Source organism: Colius striatus, chromosome 2 (genome assembly GCF_028858725.1).
Source record: "Colius striatus isolate bColStr4 chromosome 2, bColStr4.1.hap1, whole genome shotgun sequence".
Classification (NCBI taxonomy): domain Eukaryota; kingdom Metazoa; phylum Chordata; class Aves; order Coliiformes; family Coliidae; genus Colius; species Colius striatus.
In genome coordinates this window covers 105918939-105939139 of record NC_084760.1, presented here as the reverse complement: position 1 = coordinate 105939139, position 20201 = coordinate 105918939, and the positions used below count along the sequence as shown (strand labels likewise).

Below are 20201 nucleotides of genomic sequence, written 5' to 3'. Positions count from 1 at the left end.
CATAATTCTGCTAGTTTAGAAGTGAAAACCTTTCAACTGCATGTGGCTAAATCAATTCTTTAATGCTTATTGTGAATTTCTCCAGTTAACCACAGTTCATGTGATCAAAGCAATGGAATTGCCATGGCAAACTACCCATTACCACTTCTGAAACAGTTGTACATTATTAGTTGATCTCCCTTTACAGATTATAAATTATTAGGGTTTTTTTCACTTCCTCTTTGTAACTGTCCATCATCTTGTCAGCTACTCTGTTGTCCTTGGCCCTCCTGTACTTTTTTGTGCTTGCTCACTCCTTGTGCAGCGAAGGACTCCAAATTGTACACTGAATTCCCAATTGACTGCAGGAAAAGCTGAACCTGCAACCCTTGATTTATGAAGCTGTTACTCAGCCTCTTGGGAGCTCTGTTTGAGATGCAGTAGATGGAGGCAGCAGATAGATGCAGCATCATCATGCATGTAAAGCATCTACTCTGTCCCTGAAGCTTCAGAGCTTGCAGTGAGGGCTAAGTTGAAAATGCATTACAAGCATGCACCTTATTACTACAGGAAGCCCAGTTGAAGCGTTTGAGATTGTCAGTTTCAATAAAGCTGTCAGTATAGTAGATCAAGGATAAAGGGACCAACAGAAAGATCCACCATATAAAAGACAGATAATGCCACTCAAAATTTAAAAATAGTTGTATTCCACATTACTTTTACCATATTTGAATCTATTCTGTATCCTCAATAAAATCAAATTAATTAAAGAGCAGTTATGTAAACCCGCAAAAATAAAATGACGAGGTCAGAGAAGCAAATTGACCCTGATATACCATTTAGGATATTAATCTTTTCTTTTAATGTATTATTTTATAGAATCAGAGAACAGCCTTTGAACACTCTGAAATATTGTCGACATCTGACCTTAAAAAGCACTTTGGCTATTTGCCAAAGCAACACTCTTCCTATTAACAAATCATATTGGCCATACATAACCTAGTATTACTTGCAATCTAATTCTCATGTTTAGAAATGGTTTAGAAACAAATTTATATGTCTCATCATGAATTCTTGATATTTTTCTTTAAAGTTGATCCCATCAAGTCATAATATCAGATATACAAGAAAATCTAATTTGTTTTCAGAGAAATAACTATTTTTTGTTAAAATTATTTAGAAAATCCCAGCATACAGTAACATATGTTTTTTGTTTGAAAATTAGAACTGATTTAAAGTCAGCATACTTTCAGGAATGTATACTGTCTTATACTGTACTTCATTCAATTTATGAGGCAAAAAGACCCCACCTGCAAATATAGAATCATGGAACGGCAGGGGTTGGAAGGGACCTTTAGAGATCATCTAGTCCAACTTCCCAGCAGAAGCAGGGAACTTGGGAACCCTCTACATGTGCAATTTTCTTCCAAGAACATCTAAAGACATACCTTAACCTTTTCCCCAAACCATGACTTTATTTCAGTTTGGCTGGTACAGAGGGTAGCACAGGACAAGAAGAAAATATTTTGGAGTTCTGATCCCAAAGATGACAATGTAGGTTTGAACAATTCTCCCTGAAATGTCTACTAACTGAGCTCTCTGTGTGCAGGTGTTCATGGTATACCAGTGGAAAACAGAAAATCAACTCTGCTAAATATAAGCTTATATTAGGTTATGTTAAAACCATGTCAACTGTAATTACCATAACCTCAAATTAAAATACATGTATTAATGTCCTTACCACACTTCACATTTATATTTACTTCTCTGGAGCCTCGAAGATTTAAGTCAACAGTTCACCAAGCAAACAAACATAGTCCCCTCCATATTTGCATATTATCAACAGTTTTAATTATAAAAGCTGTCAGAAAAACAAAGCACTCCTGCCTGCAGATTCAGAACAATGATTCAGAAAATAAAAAGCAAAAAATACTTTCTCCAATGTGATGGAAATGTCTGAACAAACCTAATTCTTATGCAAGTAGTCTATAAAAGAACATTAGATTTTAGCATCAAAGTCAGTAAAACAAACAAATAAATCTAACAAAGAGCTTTCATTTTCAAATTATATTAAAAATAAACTATCCACCAAAATTAAAATTCAGCCTTTGAAATGGGACTTGAACTCTTTATGCATACTCTGCCCTGCTGACCCTTGCTAAACGGCCTAAGTCAATATGAAATATTCACATAATGAGAGAGGATGATGGATTTTCTGCCAAATAACCCTAAGCAAAAGTAACGCTGTTAGCTAGGGAGCCTGCTTTTATTTCCTTTGCCAAGTGATGAATTAAGAGAACTTTCTAGCATATATGATGTTTTACTGATTGCAGTATTTTAAACCACTGGTTCTTCTGAAAAATAAAAGCCATACATACAGTGGGAAAAATGCAAACCATGAACAACCAGTGAAAAGTCATACAACAAAAAGACAAAAGGAATTGCTTTTTTTTGCTTTTTATGAGTTGGGAGTTTTAGAACTAGGTAAGATTACTAACTTGAGGAATAAATAGAAAATAAATAGGATGGGAGTTGCAATGTCATCAGTTTCTACTCAGTAGAATGGTATTTTATTTATCAGGAACTGGGCAGTGCCTCTACTTTCTGAATGAATGACAGATCCTTCCTATCTATTTTTATGCCTGGGTAACTGTCCCGAGACTGAGAATAATGGATAGCCTTTGACAGCTGTACACTCTGTATTTCTAATTTATGAATGTCATTGACAGAGGAAAGAGTTGTGCTAAGCAATAATATGTTGCAGAAGAGGTCAGCATACAGGGCATTAAAATACCATGTCATATTGTTAGTAAACTCCTGGTGCATGTTTAAGTAATGACAACTGCCATGGCTGTACAAAAGTCCTGTTGTTACCTTAAAGTTCCTACTGCTATAGTGTTTGGCATATCCCATTTGCTATGGTGAGACAGTTCCTGTCTCCAAGAAAGTTTATAAACTGGAAAAACAAATCAGGAAGAATGGGATTACACATGCAGGCTGAAGGTACTTGCCTAAGGCCACAAAGCTAGTCAAGGATGGAGGTGGTAACTCCAAATGAGGCCTCACCAGGGCAGAGTAGAGAGGAAGGATAACCTCCCTCGACCTGCTGGCCACACTCTTCTTGATGCATCCCAGGATGCCATTGGCCTTCTTGGCCACGAGGGCACATTGCTGGCTCACATTCAGTTATTATCAATCAGCACTTCCAGGTCTCTCTCTGCAGAGCTGTTCTCCAGCAGGTCAACCCCCAGCCTGTACTGGTGCATAGGGTTGTTCCTTCCCAGATGCAGGACTCTGCACTTGTCCTTGTTGAGCCTCATGAGGTTCCTCTCTGCCCAACTCTCAAGTCAGTTGAGATCCCGTTGAATGGCAGCACAGCCTTCTGGGGAATCAGCCAGTCCTCCCAGTTTGGTGTCATCAGCCAACTTGCTGAGGGTACACTCTGTCCCCTCATCCAGGTCATTGATGAAGATGTTGAACAGAACTGGCCCCAGAACCAACCCCTGTGGAACTCCACTGGCCACAGGCCTCTAACTTGATTCTGTGCTATTAATCACCACCCTCTGGGCTCTGTCATTCAGCCAGCTCTCAATCCACCTCACTGTCCACTTATCCCAGCCACACTGCCTGAGCTTTCTGATGAGGATGCTATGGGAGACAGTGTCAGAAGCATTGCTGAAGTCAATATGAAGAGAAGAGAGCATGGCTTTCTCAAACAAGCTACGTGTGTCCATTTCTCTGCTTGCTTTTAGCCCAGCCACATCAGTCACAGTGTGATAATTCATTCAACACATGACTGACACACGTGTATCACTTCAGTGGCTTTAGCTTTAATCTGAAACAAAAGTGAGACTCAGAGTAGCACTTATCCACCAGCAAAGTTTCAAATAAACCTTGAAAACAACCATGCAAGGTAGCACTATTTCTTCATTATTTTCCATCACGTCGTCGTTATGTTTTAAATTACTTTCACACTGAAATCACTTCACCCGTTAATTCAAACTCCTCTAAAATGTACCGTAACAAACCTGGTCTCTCACATGACATCTGACCTGAGAACAGTAGTAACTCCTGGTTACTAAGAGAAAAGGTATTCAAATACATAGCGTTGTTATCCTGCAGGGTGAACTTTGGGACCAGAAGATACATAACTATTAATTAAACAGGCTCTAGAAGAAAGGGAAAGACAGAGTTGCTGCATTAAAGAGTGTCAGAACCTGCAAAGGAAAATAAAAGAAATTGCAAGCACCTTCACCTGCAAAAATTAAAAAGTTAATAAAGTGAGGTCACCAAAATATATTAAAGATAATGTTAAGAAACAAAATACACAAGCTGAATGCACTACCCTTGACAAAGAATGAATTGGGAAGTTCAAAATCCTTTGAAGAAAAATACCACAAACCATAAAACTTGAATCAGCATTTTAAACAAGTTCCTTTCTTTTTGGTGCCTTGTACCTCAAAAGTGTCAAAACCTGTATTTAAGTAATCTAAGAGGAGTGGGGGGAAGTCTGAATGACTACAGGCTTATAATGGTTTTTAAAGAGACTTTAAAGAAAATAATAATTTAAGGAAATTTGAGATAAGTAAGAAATGTAAGCTTTGTCTAACAGAGGCAAGTTACACCAAATACAAACCTTTCTCCAGTAATGAGAAAGTGACATCTAATCAATGTGGTCTTCAGAAAAAAAACCTGCTACTGCTATACATAGGAATGTGCAAGCAAGCCTAGAAGAAAATCATGATTATATGATTAAGAGATAAGAGAATAGGCAGCCATGATAGGAGAACTGTGTGACAAGAGAGAGAACCAGCCTGGGGGCTCTCATTTAATATTTGCTAAACAATCACAGCAGAAAGACTTAGGAACACTGATGGAGTCCTGATAAAATTTGAAAGCATCATCAACGTTGAGAAGAAATAGGATATCACCCAGGAAAAAGCTGCTGTGGTATCTAGGGGGAAATGAAGAGAAACTGAAAGAAATGTATTAGTAAATAGCCATTGCCACTGGAGATGAATGACAAAAATCTGACCTACAGTTTGGGAACTTCATACTTGCAATCAGAGAAGAGTCTGTGAGCCTAGCAGTATTAAGTCATTCACAGAATGTGTAATGTATGAAAAATAAGAAAAAAAAAAAAAAGATGATTCATCTGAGGACAAAGGTAAGAGTGACTATGCAGAGCTCTCTTCATGCACCTATGTTGAAGAAAGTGAATGCAGAAACTAAAAAGCACATCAGTGTGTGTTACAGGAATGGCAAGTCTAGCACTAATTACAACAGATTAGAAAAGCTGTGATTGTTTAGTTAGTATAAAAATTATCACCTGAGAAAGAGCAGACTAAGCAAGAAAGTATTACAGAACAAAAAAGTCCAAGTTACCCACGGAAACCCAGCTAGCTTATCAGCAGTAGCAGCAAGAGTTAAAAATCCCAGCTAGTTTCTAACTGGAGCTCATTCAGTTTATGATGGAGATCATCTGATACACTTTCAGATAAAGCAGAGAACTCAGCTAAATGACTGATGATTTATAATCATACGTTCTTTTATTCCTGTAAATTGCCCTTCATCATTCTGCACATCAACAACAGATTTGGGAGCTTACAATTACAAATATGTTTGCAGTGAAGGAATGCCAAGTGAATTTCTAACACTTTGTAGATTTATTTTTTCTTTAAAGGGAAGAAGATAAACTCTCACTATAAGATACTCTATAATTTGGGAGCTTTTCTCTTCAAAATGGCAGCATCTCTCCTTATTGAGCAAACCACCATTTTTTTAAATTACAAGTTTAATATTATTTAGAAATAATTCAATAGCTCAGAATCAGTACCAACTTTCAGTTTTGAGTTTTGCTTTGTGTAATAAACAGGTTCAAATTAATTCAACTCTAAATACAGTGACATATAACATAGGCAACACTACAATACTTCCTGACACACAGCTCTCTCTTCTACCCAATCTTCCTCTGAAAAGCTTTATTTTGAAGCTCCTAAAGATCAGAACTGTCAGAAGTAAAAGTTTCAAGAGTTCTGCAGTGAACAAAGATATAAAAAAAGTTTTGATTCTCATTTGGCAAGATAGCTCATTAATTGTTTCAAGGCTGCTTTAAGCATTTTCTGCAACAGAAAGTCATTTTGGACTAGATGATCTCTAAAGGTCCCTTCCAACCCCTACCATTCCATGATTCTATATTGTTGTCACCTGACTTTCAGTGGCAGGAATCCATAAGCAAGGGATGCATCATTTGCATTCAGACAAGACAATAACTAAGTTCAGCTTTGAGGAAATTTGACTTCACGTCAGTGAAGGAAAATGTGTTGCACTACATGTCGTCTCTTTTCCAGCTTATTGGTAAAAAAATTTACAAAGACTTTAAAAGCAAAAAGGAACAGAAGATGATTTTTTTGTTTCCACTTTACAACATATGAAAAAGAAAAAAGGAATTTACTTTTACCTCAGCAAATCTGAAAACAGATGTAAAAAGGCTACGTGGGATGTGAGCAACATCCCTATTCACAAGCAAAGACTCACATATCTTCTAGCAGTAATGGTACCTTAGAGTGCAACTTGTAGTACCATTGGGCCTTGGATTATTAGACCATGATTTTAAGAGCTTTGCAGCAATACCGACTAACACAATATCACCTTCCTTCTCCTCACTTCACCACCACTGTTGTGCTGAGCACAGCTGCTTGAGCAGCTGCACTATGAATCAGAGAAATCATTGTAAAGTTTTGAACGCCTCTTACCTAGTTTCTAGGACACACATTTCAGAGTAGGCTAACACCTATGCTGATAAGGCCATCAGCAACGTTGCACCATGAAACCTTAGCATTGCTTTAACAGTAAAACAAGAAAAAACACATTGGTTCTAAGAGCAAAATATTGAAACAGAATCATATTACGTTTTGTTTCTTGTGAAAATAAGGAGTGAAGAAGTCAGAGATTAAATAACACAAGCTGGAAAGTCACTGGACAGAACCTTAAAAATGAAAGCTCTCTGAAGGGTCACAGCATGGAACCCCCTTCTAGTGGTATCAAGCAACAAAAAAAAAAATTAAAAATAAATCCTTGAATGCAACATTTAAATGTAATAATATACTACTGGTTCCAAAAGAAGTTGAGCCAAAGTACCTGGGCTTTATTTCCTTTTTTTAAGAAAAGACTCCTACTAAGAAGACAGTTTGAAGTGTCTTATAACATTAAAAAAAATAATCTACTGAAGATCATTAACTTAGTGGATTAAACACATACCATTTTTATATGGTGGTTTATAAACTAGTTACACAATGTCTGCTTTAAGACTATGCAAAATGGATTACCCTTTGAAATGCAACTTTGTATGTACTGAACAGATAAAGGAAGTAGCATCATTGCCTGGACATGTTCCTGTGTGACCTGATCTAGGTGGACCTGCTTTGGCAGTGGGGTTGGACTAAATGATCTCTAAAGGTGCCTTCCAATCCCTACCATTCTATGATTCTATGATTAGTTTATTCTAACAAGAGCACTAAGCATAATAAAAAGAGTCAATTACTTAGCTTATAAAAATTTACTGCTTTGACTTGAGTTTGTACCATTAAAAGTGTGTGACATTCTTTCCAATTACACCAAGTGTATCAACTAAACAAAGAAACAGAAAGTGAACCAACAGCTTGCAATAAGCCTCCTCCTGATACAACACCAGGAAAGACAAAGTCACAGTCAACCCTGTCTAGCACAGCATGCTCTCATCATTGAATGGCATTTGCTTATTAGGAGTAAGAAAAAAAGTAATCACAGAACATGAAGTCCAAGCCTGAAAAAAAATTCAGAAGGCCTTTGGTTTAGGATACCAAAAAACATATTTGTTTCACTTCTGATTAACAATCCCTCTCCTCAGCTGAAACACCATCAACAGATGTAAAAGAGTGATGGGGCAATATGTAGAGCTGTTTATTGCAATGATTTCTGACACACTGACAAATACGGCTCAAGAAAGCTCATTCTTCTTGCTCCTCTTTCCCCCTTTAAGCTTTCAAAGCACCTCTTGGGCAGCCTATATTCACTGACTTAAAAAACCTATTAGTTCATCCTTTCTATTCATCTCACTAGAATATTGAGAAACAATCTGGCCAACTTAGAAAAGGAACTTGAGCTTTATAAGGTAAGTATTTTGTTGCTTTCAACCAACACATGAAGAGGAATGACAGGCAGAGAGATGCGATATAAAAAGCCTCAGCAATGATAAATGTGTTAAGCATCAGAAATTATTACCTCTTCCTGAGACAAGCACCAGACTTATCAGAATGAGTGACTGCTGAAATAAAGTTACCAAAATGTCCCTGTCCTTTTTCTGGTTTATTGATATCTCCTTTCCGTTCTTACTTTGGTTTATTGATATCTCCTTTCTGGGTTCTGTTGTCTAGTTCCTTCCATTTCTGGGTGTAATTCAACACATCTCTCTCTAAATCAACCTTTGTTCTTAGTGAGACATTTGAGACATCAGCAGCAGAATAAATTCCACCTCATTGAAACTTCTTTGCACTCCATTCTCTGGTCTCCCTAAGACATGCCTCCTGAAAACTATAGAATGTCTCACCATTTTTCTACTTGCGAACTACACCAAGATTTTTTTCTTTCCCCTTGGAAACTATCCAAAAAAGAAACCTGCTGGGTGACCAGAATGGCAATACTGTGACAAAAGCACATTTCCCTGTGCTTTGCCAGCTGCCTGTCAGTAGGCACATGCCCTTTGAGTATCTCACAGAATCATAGAATGTTAGGGTTGGAAGGGACCTCAAGAGATCACCTAGTCCAATCCCCCTGCAGAAGCAGGTTCATCTGGATCAGGTCACACAGGAACACATCCTGTAGTGGGATGTGCCAGGGCTACATCACCCTCACAATAAAACAGTATTTTCTTATGTTTAAGTGGAACTTTTTGTGTTCCAGCTTCATCCCATTACCTCTTATCCTGTCCCTAGATACAATTGAAAAAAGGGATGTCCCAACCTCCTGAAATTCATCATTTAACAACACTCTTGGATGTATCCCATCATTGACTTTTGAGTGTTAAGCCTCACCAACAAGTCTTTAACATCTTCCTCATCCAACAAGGGAAGGTCCTCTGCTGTCTAGATTGTCCTAATATCCTTGATGGACTAGGCTTCTCAAGGGCTGAAGACTGAAGCTAAGACATTCAGTAGTTCAGCCTTCTCTGTATCCTCTGTTACAAGGGCACCCTCTGTGTTCACACCTCTTTCTGGGACAAGGACATTTTTGTTCTGTATACATGCAGTGCTTATGACTGGGACTCTTAATTGGCATCAGTCACAGTGTGGTTGAACCATATGCTGTTTTGCAAACCTTTGGGTTTTCTTAAACACACACAAACACTTCTCAAGGTTCAGTTTTGTGAAATGTTTCTTTCCTATACTGCAGCATCTTATATGGCAAAATATGAAGAACACTTGTCTCCTTAAATACTTTAATCTTTGGAGTTCAAATCCAGAATTTTACATATCCACCATACATTCTGTTGATCTTGACATGGGAATTCTGCTGTCAGAGAAACAAACACAACAATTCTTTTTTCACTTAAGGCAATCACTCTAACCTAGACATCAAGAAACCTCGTTAACACTCTTTTTGCAAAAACTGTCATGATACTTCTGAAACAATGAACGACTTCCTCAAAGTAATGGTAGGAAACTATGGAGCAAAGAAGGATTAGGCACAGAAGTAATTTCAGAAGAGGACTTTTCAGCAAACCAAAATACACTCCCCTGAACCGTGAAATAAGAACACAAGCACAAGGAGAAATCTGTGCAAATTAAAGCTTTACAGAAGTGGCAAACTTATCTTCAGGGCTACTAGTTAAAACTTCAGTTTTAATTTATAACAGGTGTGATTTTCAGTATTAACCAGCTTCTGTGGACCATCCACAAGATTGATGTTCCTACATCCAAGGACAGCAATGAAGAACAAATGACAGATCTTAACATCACAAAACAAAACAAAACCACCCAAAAGTAATTGCCTAAATACAGATAAAGATATATTTCCACACTCAGTAATAGTGCAGGCCTAAGCCTGAATGTCAAGGTCCTTCCCCTGCAACTGCTGACATGTCATCCCTTCCAACCCCTACCATTCTATGATTCTATGATTCTAAAGTGAATCTAAAGCAAGTGACGAAGAACTGATTAAACAGGCCAGTTTAACAGGACACCCTCACCGTAAGCATAGGAGAAATTTGCAAGGAAACAGGTCCAGAGCAGTAAAACGCAGAGAAGACAAGTGCAAGCCCCCCAGTGCTAGCCAAGACATTACATTAAAAGTTCAGTGGCAAAACTCAGACTGAGAGAACTCAAAATTAGAGCAAGAAGACCAAGTTGTCCGTACATAGCAACAGGCCCAGAGTAGAGCGAATGGGTAAAGCTAAAAGGCTTGGGCTATCTTGAATGTGACAAGGGCTTGTAATTCACTTGGATACCTAAAACCAAAGTTGAGAATGCCTTCAGTTAGGGAGAGTTCACAATAGGACTCAACAGTTACATTCTGCTTAGATTTTTTTTGTAAATCAGACTGTCCACGTTATTGTTAACTGACACTACTCAGAAGGCACAGCACGTTGAACTCTAGCTGCAGAGCAAGAAAAGGAACAGTCAATGCAGGCCAGAGAAAGAAAATAAGGTTTAAAATAAATTTAAAAATAAGATTTTGGGAGGATTTTTTTTTTCCTTTGTAGTGGCACACGATCACACAAACAGAGGGATCTACACAACAGATCATTTTTTTGCTGCTGGCTGTTGCAACTCACCCTCCCCTGTACCAGCTCCGGTGTTTTTGTGACTCTGAGTTGAACTGCTTCTGTGCTAAGTCAGCAGAAAACTAAGCCAAGAAAAAGGGCAATAGGTTTCTGCTGGGATATCATGCAAAAAACAGTTGAGCAGGGGCTGAGAAAGGAGACAGGCTTAACTGCTCTGACAATTTAGGCTTAGTTTGATTAGCTAGTGCATCCACAGTAGCTTTACTGTCACTGACTCCAAATGAGTCTACAATATCATAAACATTAATTTCAGCAAAAACACTATCTTATGTGGCATTATCTTTCCCTTATCACACACATAATCATTTCCCTAGCTGCAGTTTGTGAGGGGAAGGAAGGGGATTTTTTTGTTGTTGTTTTCAATCAAGACCAGCTTTCCAGTTTAGTTTATCACGTGGCTCTATGAACAGGTGTGCTGGCAAAAGGGGTTGCACAGGACTGCAAACAAGCAGCTGGAGGAAGAATGTTTAAGCCAAGACAGAAAATAAAAAAATATCTGCATTTGTGAAATTGTGGTGAAAGAAAGTTCAGGACGTGATAGTCTCTTTAGTACTGTCTGCACACTTAGCAGAGAGTTCTGCTCTAAAATAACTATTGCTTAAGTCAAAAAACAAAACTCAAAAACAAATGCATAAAAGTAAAAAATATATAAGATAAATAAATAGAAATAATACTATATATTTTACATATATCATAATTTCATCCCACAGTGAATGAGAAAGCATCCATACATTAAGATATTTATTTCACTATACAGGAAATTAATTTAATTGCAGACCCTGTCACAGATTTCTTACATTCCTGCCTTGGATGCAGCTGTACAAGGCTGAGAGCCAATCTCCTACCCTGTAGTTCCTAAAATGCCTCTCCTGGACACGCAGCTTTGCCACTTCCCTGATGCTGTTTCCAGCACCTCTTGAACTCTTTTATGTGCTTTTGCAACTAGCCTACATGGCAAAACACATACATGTACATGTAGTCTCTGCTCATGTACTCTGACTAGTTACCAGAAACAACATACTTTTTAAAACCATAAAGTTTACAGTAATTACAACCATTAGAACAACTATTTGCACTTGTGACTACCCACAAAGTTTATTTAAGTAGGGTCCCCTAGGAACTCCTGCTTTTAATGATCTAACAAGGATCTAAAAATCATGCTGGGGTTCTTTGCTCAGCAGAGCAAAGGCAGTCTCATTGTGAAACCCATTTCACAGGAATTCGTGTTTTGTAGAATAAAACCTGATCAAGAGCTGGCAACACATAAAGGTTTTCCTCTATTCATCTATACTGCTTTATCTTCCAACTGAGACACTGGGACTAAAGAACAACAAAGCAAAAACAGTGCTAAAAACAAACAGGTGGATAAGACAAAAAAAAAAAAAAAGCATGTAAGGATATGCTTTCAATGTCTGAGGGAAACTCTGAATGGAGAGGAATCCAGATCCAAAGCAATACTTTCAGGCTCCAAAACCTGGATCAAGACTCAAGGCTGCCTCCAACACGCTTCCATTCAGATGATACAAAACAGACTTCCCACTTGAAAAGATTGCTCACTGCAGAAACAAAGACATTTCACCCAGCCTACAAAAAACGTTAAGCTACCCTAAATGCTTTTGCTCTTCATTCTACCAAGCCATGTAACAACATGACTTAATGAAATACTGATTCTACATTAAATAAATGCAATCATAATACAAAATGTTCTTACTTTGAATAAACGTTAGACTATTAGAGGGAAATTAATAGATTCCTTAGCAGTATAACAGTACCATTGGACAAAACAACCCCTTTCCTTGACATGATCATGCATTTAAAAAAAACAACCCCCACAACACATGCCCAGACTACCTTGAAAAACTTCCTGTTTCAGCACCTTGATTGCAATGCTTTATTTTCTCACACAGGTAAGCATTTCCTAGCTACTCCTACCTAAAGAAGTAAGAGTAGAATATGGAATCAAACTTTTCCCAAGAATGCTCTTGCTATGAAAATATTACATGCAAATGTCCAACAGTCTCTGCAAATGATATTGAATCAGAAGGGCAGAAGTTAGCAACGCTTACTCTAGGAATTAATGTTGTTAATAATACCTTAACATGTATCTAAAAGTCATTGTATGCACTTTGCTGCTCCATTCAAAAAAAATAGAGAGGCACAGAATGCTTTGGGAGACAAGAAACTTTTATAAAGATGAACAAGCAGAAAAGAGAAAATAGAAAATCAGTAAGTCTTCTTTAAAAAGAAGAAAGTCTTCAAGATAATAGAATATACATCGATAGAATTTCTACCTGTTCAACCTTTTTGTTATTCAGAGAATATCAAAGTGATATATTTCTTTAGGGTTATTTTCAAAGTCGGTATGATCTACAGCAGGTTCCAATCCTTTATTTTGCATTGGTATTAATTTTTGTTACTTAGGATTTCTCTAGGAGAGCTGCTATCTTCTTTTTCACTACTCAACAACTTTGTATAAGAAACCTTTCTATTCTCTCTCTGTAACTATATAGGTTGAATCAGATTGTAACAAAAAGTATAGATATTCTGTAACAATGCAAACAACTCCCTCATCCTTTCTAGGATTGCCAATGAATTTAAGTAGAAACAGTACTTTCAAGTAATTTGGTTCTCTTGATGTAATTTACAGGAATATGTAGGTATGACATAAGCATATACATATGTGTCTCTGCTAGTTTAAGGGCACTAGCATAAGAAACCTCACGTTTCACATTACCCGCACCTCTTCAAGAGCAGGTACTCAAAGCTGAACTTTAGGATTAACATAAGCCAATTTGGGTGTTCAGGCCACAGAAGAGAATGGCTGCAGCAGTGCAAAGGCATTACTACTGCAAAGCAGCAACACTCCTTTCGTTTTATTAACTAGTTCACTGTTCATCCACAAGTGTCTTCTGCCTACAACTGTAACAGCAAGTTCTCTTGCTGCTTGCAAGTTCTCATGTGTCTCTTGCTGCTTGCACAGGCTGAATTCTTCATTTAAAAGGAGTTTGTCCACCCACTTGCCTTCATGGGAACATGAAGGCCTCATGGTGAGGCTTTACAATGCAGCTGGACCAATCTAATGGCTCACTGCCATCAAAATAAGGCAGTCTTTCTGTTTCTTTTACCACCTTTCCTCTGCTGTTCCTCTGTACTGGCTCAGCGACATCTGACCCCCCATTTGGCCGAGTTTGCTGAATTGGCAGAGAAATAATTCAGCAGGAAAAGGAAACGGTTTCTGTCCATTTATCAAAAGAGGCCAGATGAATGCTAATATAAGGAACTACAGGACACTTCTTTCAATGCAATCGAGTCATTTAAGTGGTTCAGCTATCTTGTGGAATCTCGATTACTTGAGACAAAGGTCGGGGTGAGAGAAAAGTGCTTTGGGCTTCTCACATGTTCACTATTAGATCATTCAAAGTTATTATTAATATTTGCACAAAGTGAAGTACCATTCTTACCTTTCATTCCTATCTTATCCATTCACTTACATTGCTGTTTGTCAACTTGCCAACAAATCATAATATAATAAACAAAATAACTACTTACCTACAAATCCTTTCTCTCCAACTAACTTAAGGGCAATTTTATCTGCCAAAACAGAAGAATTTCCATGTGCAATGTTAGCAAAAGGTCCAGCATGAACAAATACTGGTGTTCCCTGAATGACAAAAAAAAAAATTATATATCATTAATTTAATGGATAGTTAAAAAAAACAAGCTCAATACTCTTGCAGACTCGTCAAGATTATATATAAATCAGAAGTGCATGTAATGAGTAGGCACTGTTAGATAATTTGGAGGGGATTAAGTATATCTCAGGTTCATGAAATCCCATCCACTGGCAGGCCTAAATGTCAGAACCTGCTCCATTCAAAGAACGGTAACGAACAGCAGTGCAACCTGTAGGTACCAGAACAACTTCTTGCCCAATCTTGTACTAATGTTTCATACTCCCATTGCTTCTGGCATATGTATTGCAATTAGCACTAAATACATCACTGCAGATGGAACCCAGAATCCAGCTCCTGTCCTACTCCATCCCTTACTGCTCCTGTTTTCCTCGTTGACTATGTTGTTTCTAAGCAAGCAAAGTAGCTAACAGAAGCAATGAGTGACCAGAGTCAATGGTTAAGGAGTTGGAGAGGGAGAAGGAAGAGGTATGACTAGGGATGCAGCAGAGATTCTGATACACAGTGGAAAAAGCATTCACCACTGCTGGTCGAGTGCCTGGGAGTCCCTAGTGCAAAGTTAAACTCCCCTACACTAGACACTGTACAAATGCACAAGGAAAGTAGACTCTGTATGAGGGAACATAGGATAGGCAAGAAGTTAACAAAGTAATGGCATAGGGAAATTTGTGAGACAGTAAGTAAATCTCAGCTTCTCCATTACTTTTTTTTGGCAGGCATCACAAGGAAAGCAGAAAATAGAAAATTAGCATCTACAAAATGAGACTAGGATTAGGTGAGATTATGATGAAAGGTTGAGGGAGCTGGGACTTTAGCTTGGAGGAGACTGAGGGGTGACCCATCAATGTTTACAAACATGTAAAGAGTGGCTGTCAGGAGGATGGAGCCAGGCTCTTCTCAATGATGTTCAATGACAGTACAAGGGGCATTGGGTATGAACTGGAACATAAGAGGTTCCAAAGAAATACAAGGAATAATTTCTTCAGTGTGAGTGTGACAGGGCACTGGAACAGGCTGCCCTGATGGGTTGCGGAGTCTCCTTTTCTGGAGACATTCAAAACCCACCTGGATGAGTTCCTGTGTGACCTACTCTAGGTGGACCTGCTCTGGCAGGGGGGTTGGACTAGATGATCTCTTGAGGTCCCTTCCAGCCCTTGAGATTCTGTGATTACCTGCTATCTTTTCTCTAAGTCAGAATATACATTCAGACAGAAGAATGTCACTTCAGCTGTCTTACTATAAAATATCTAAGCAAATAAAACCCTGTTGCTGTGTTAATGCTTTTAAAAATCCCCAGCTGATTAAAGAAATGTAAATAGATCATTTCAGATTATTTCCATCAATGTTCTTCACACATTCTGTATTGGGAACTACGGCCAATCCTCAAACTCCCAGGCCAGCTACTCAACAATCTTCCTAAATTTTTGACCAGTACTTCATCTATGCATCTTTTAAATGTCTCCAGGGATGGTGATTCCACCACCTCCCTGGACAGCCTTTGCCACTGTCTAACAACTCTCTAAGTGAAAAAGTTCCTCTTAATGTCCAATCTAAACTTTCCCTGGTGCAACTTCAGTCCATTTTGTGTTCTATCATTCATTACTGAAGAGATCAACCCACACCTCACTACAAGTCTCCACGTAGTTGTGGACAGTGATCATATCTCCTCTCAGTCTCCTCTTCTCTAGACTAAACATCCCCAGCTGTCCTCATAAGACTCATTCTCTAGCCCCTTCACCAGCTTCACTGCCTGTCTCTGGACATGCTCCAACATCTCAATGTCCTTATAGTGAGGAGCTCAAAATTGAACATGATATTCGAGCTGCAGCCTCACCAGACCCAAGTATAGGGGAACAATCACTTTCCTGATCCTGTTGATCACACTTTCTGATACAAGTCAGGATGCCATTGGCCTTCTTGGCCATCGAGGCACACTGGTGACTGTTAACCATATAATAAAAGCTGAATGATCCTCTCTGCACCCGTGCCTTAAGAAAACAACCTATGCAGACAAAAAAATGTTCCTGTTTTCCATAAAATATGAGTACAATTGGATGGCAGATTATTATGTTTTAGTAACATTTAATACAAATCATATAAAATGTATCAATAACAAACATCTGTTCTTATCACTTGATTTAGAAATAATTAAACATAATTAATTGTAACAAGCAACTTTTTATCTAGCATATCTAGCATTATCTAGCATTATCTAGCATTATCTAGCATATTTAGCATTTATTTAGCATATCAAATTTTAGATGTTTGACTAAAACGGGGGATTTTAATTTCTTTTTTAATCAAGAGTGAAAACAGGAGAATACACATACATATGGGTAGGGAATATTCTCCAAAAAAATGGACAATTAAGCTACAATGCAAAGACAACTCTGTCTCATATACATTTGAGGAGAAACAGAGGATCAGGAGAAGAAAAAGGAAATAATCTAGAAGTCATGCTCAGAAAGAATTATGTGGATTATTATCATCATAACATACTGACTACATAGTATTTACTTGGGATTTTTTTTCCTCCTTTTCTATCTACTAATGACTACATTCTGCAATATCAATTGAGGTTTCGGTTATTTATATTAAACATTTAATTTGAACTATGTACACCCTCAAACTTTCTTACAGTATTTAGGCATCAAACAGTAGGTGCTGTGCAAAATAAAATATTACCCCTAACCCAGAGTGTTTATAACTTATACAAAATGAAATGTAAACCACTTCCACCAATCTATGTTTTATTTTCACTTTATCCCAGTATTTATCCTTCTGATGTTCAAATAAATAAGACTGCAGTTTTCAGCTACCAGATTGAAAAATATGGGATTTATTCTGATTTGTATTTTATTAATCACTATTTAATTTTACTCTTCCAATCCCTTAATTTCTCTTGGCAACTACACAACATGGATGGGAAGGAAATTTGGTTTATGGGGTTCAATACCCAGAATATCAGTAACTAAGAGAACCCCTGTCACTAACTTGAAATCCAAACATGCTACTAAGCCATCAGCATGGACAGATACCCCATCAGAGATCTGAAATACACCAGAAGAAATGATCTGTTTACAGAGCAATTCTGGAAGAAAAATGCAGTTTAGGTATTGAAGGGAGTGACCTCCAGTAGGATCTTGGGAGCCTCAGGCACAGCCTGGAACAGGGACAACAATATCTTTGCAGGTCATCTTCAGTAACTCTGTCAGCTCATTGATCCCACTCAGCAGAGTGCCACTTATTTTTGTTACAATCTCAATAAACTATATGGAGAAACAAACAGGGGCACAGGGATGCATTCTGCTGGCTGTTTCTAGTACAGGAAATTTTATTATCCAAGTTTTAGTGAAAGAAAATAAACCCTGAATGTCAAGAAATATGTGAAGTTATCTGGCCACTACATGAATGTTTATAATACTTACTACCATCCTCCCCTCCACTTTACTGTGAGGGGCACCTTAAACGTAACACAAGCAGACCATCCCTGAGCAGCCAGCTCTCAACTACAAAGAGCTGTCCCATAAAGCAGCTGCTCTGTTACACATGGTATAAATAACCGCTAAACATTAAGGGATCAGTTCAGGAGGGAACAAATCTGTCATGACAAACATGGATAAACAGTATGAAATTATTACGTATATTTCAAACAAAGCCATCTCAATTCTATAGCACTGGATGCAAGTTCTCCTGAAGACTGTATTTTTAATAGGTGGAGTGCCCTGCTATTTCCCTTTCTTAGATTTGACTGTCATTCCTGCATGTAAAACACTGTCAATCATTGTGATGGAAATCAACCCACCAAGAAACTTCTTTCAAAAACAGCAAATTAAACCACATAGCTTGACCCACATATGAAAAAAAAAGCACTGATGCAAGTTTCAAGTTCAGTTCCACACAGGATTGGCATTCAGTCATTTTTTATTTATGAACTTCTAAACCTTTTCTCCAGTGCACACAGAAGCCCATATAAAGCTGGTGGAAATCTACCAAGTAGGTTGTTCCTCTCCCCTTTCATAGGCTCTTAGGAGCATCTCCTCACACCTTCATGGTTTAACACTAGATCACTCTATACTATTTTTGCCAGATCACAGAGGAGTGCAGCTACCTGCAATGGCTACTTTCAGTCACTGCTATCCATAAGACATTATCATTTGTAAATTATGCCAAAATAACTGTCAGTATCAGCTAGAAGTCATCCAGAAAATCTCCTGCTCTCCCTCTTCAGGTGGTGTTTTTGACATTCTTCCAAATCAAAGTGATGTGGAAGACTTGGTGAACAGTTTCATCCCTACTTGCAGGGCAGGTTCACAGCACAGCCTGAGCTGTGTTTGTGTTCTCTGTAATGATATTATTCTCCTTTTCCACCACCTGTGTGCTGTGTGACCGTTTATGGTGTTACTGTTTTCAAGTCATGGTGCTGTTACTAAAGGTCTTTACACATCTACTGAGAACTTGTTCTCCCTGAAGAGATTAGAATTATGTTGCCCAGTTACTATTCGTAGCCTCTTGGGAAACTGAAGACATCCCTCTTCTTTTGAATGCCACTTATTAGAATTATTTCAAGTGCAATTTAGGCTTCAGTTCTCCTCATTTCTGGTTTGCAAGAAGAAAGGCTTCACATACTTACTATGTCATTCCCCACAGCAGAACAGATATTATTATGTCCATCACTTCAGGGTAAACTAGGGCTAGCTTGTCTTAAAATCTATTGTGCTGAAGAGCTATGAACTCACAGGTGAATCACTGCACTACATTCAAGCGTGCAGGGCAAAAATATTTTCCTTGTTGCCCTCCTTTCCTTTTTTTGAAAAAAAATGAAGCTATTAAAAGCAGCACTTCTTGAAGCTATGAGCATGAATAATTAAAAATAATGAAAGGTATTTATTCACAAAATGGGATATGACACAAGCTTGACACTCAAGAACAGCAACACTACCATGGGTAGTAACAGAGTAGGCCATTGCATCGCTGTACAAGAAGAATGACACAGTCCAAGAGACACACGTGTCAGGCAATGCACTACCTTGGAAAAGATTTAGGTAAGCTGGAGACTTCCATTCCTGGAGAGGTGTCTCATATTAGCCTGCAAGCCAACAGGTATTCAAAGGGTGACAAAAGTTCACCTTTGAGACAAAACTTGCAAGAGTGGAGCTTGAAGCAGTCTTCTGAGCTTGCTGTTTTAGAAATAACTTTCTAAGAAGAACTTTTGGGAAAAATATTCTTGGGTATTGCGGTCATGGTCCTCCTAACACGCAACAGTGACGAAAGTTGGCATACATTTCAGGCATAGCATAGATCAGACTGGAAAAGAATACCACATAAAAGGCAGGAATTTTAAGAAATGTGAATATAAAGAAATGCAGTGCAAAAAAAAGGAGCATGTGAGTCCCACAATCAGATCCATATTGATTAAAAGAAACTCTGATGACATTTATAATTATCTTTTAGAACACTGCAACAAAACCACATTACTTTCTAAGAGATATGCCAAGTACAAATAGAATGATGCAGACTAAAGACTTAGAATCCAAGCTACCTTGTCACTGATGCTTAACACACACAATGCCATAAAAGTGGTGCTTTAATAAAGTTTTGGCCGTGACATTCTTGATCCTACATAACCTCCAGTTTCTGCTATTGGATGTGTATTAAATTCTGACACACATATATATTCTTCATAGAGCCACATGAAAGAACGGTTGTTC

The 20201-nt window shown here is 38.1% G+C and overlaps 1 protein-coding gene across 1 annotated transcript in view; it reads right to left on the bottom strand.

The window, feature by feature from the left end:
• MTHFD1L (methylenetetrahydrofolate dehydrogenase (NADP+ dependent) 1 like) overlaps positions 1-20201 on the bottom strand; it is a 150635-nt gene that overhangs the window by 74867 nt on the left and 55567 nt on the right. The window contains exon 20 of the mRNA XM_061990315.1: positions 14348-14459. Coding sequence (XP_061846299.1) covers positions 14348-14459 — 112 coding nt within the window. The remainder of the gene's footprint in view (positions 1-14347; positions 14460-20201) is intronic.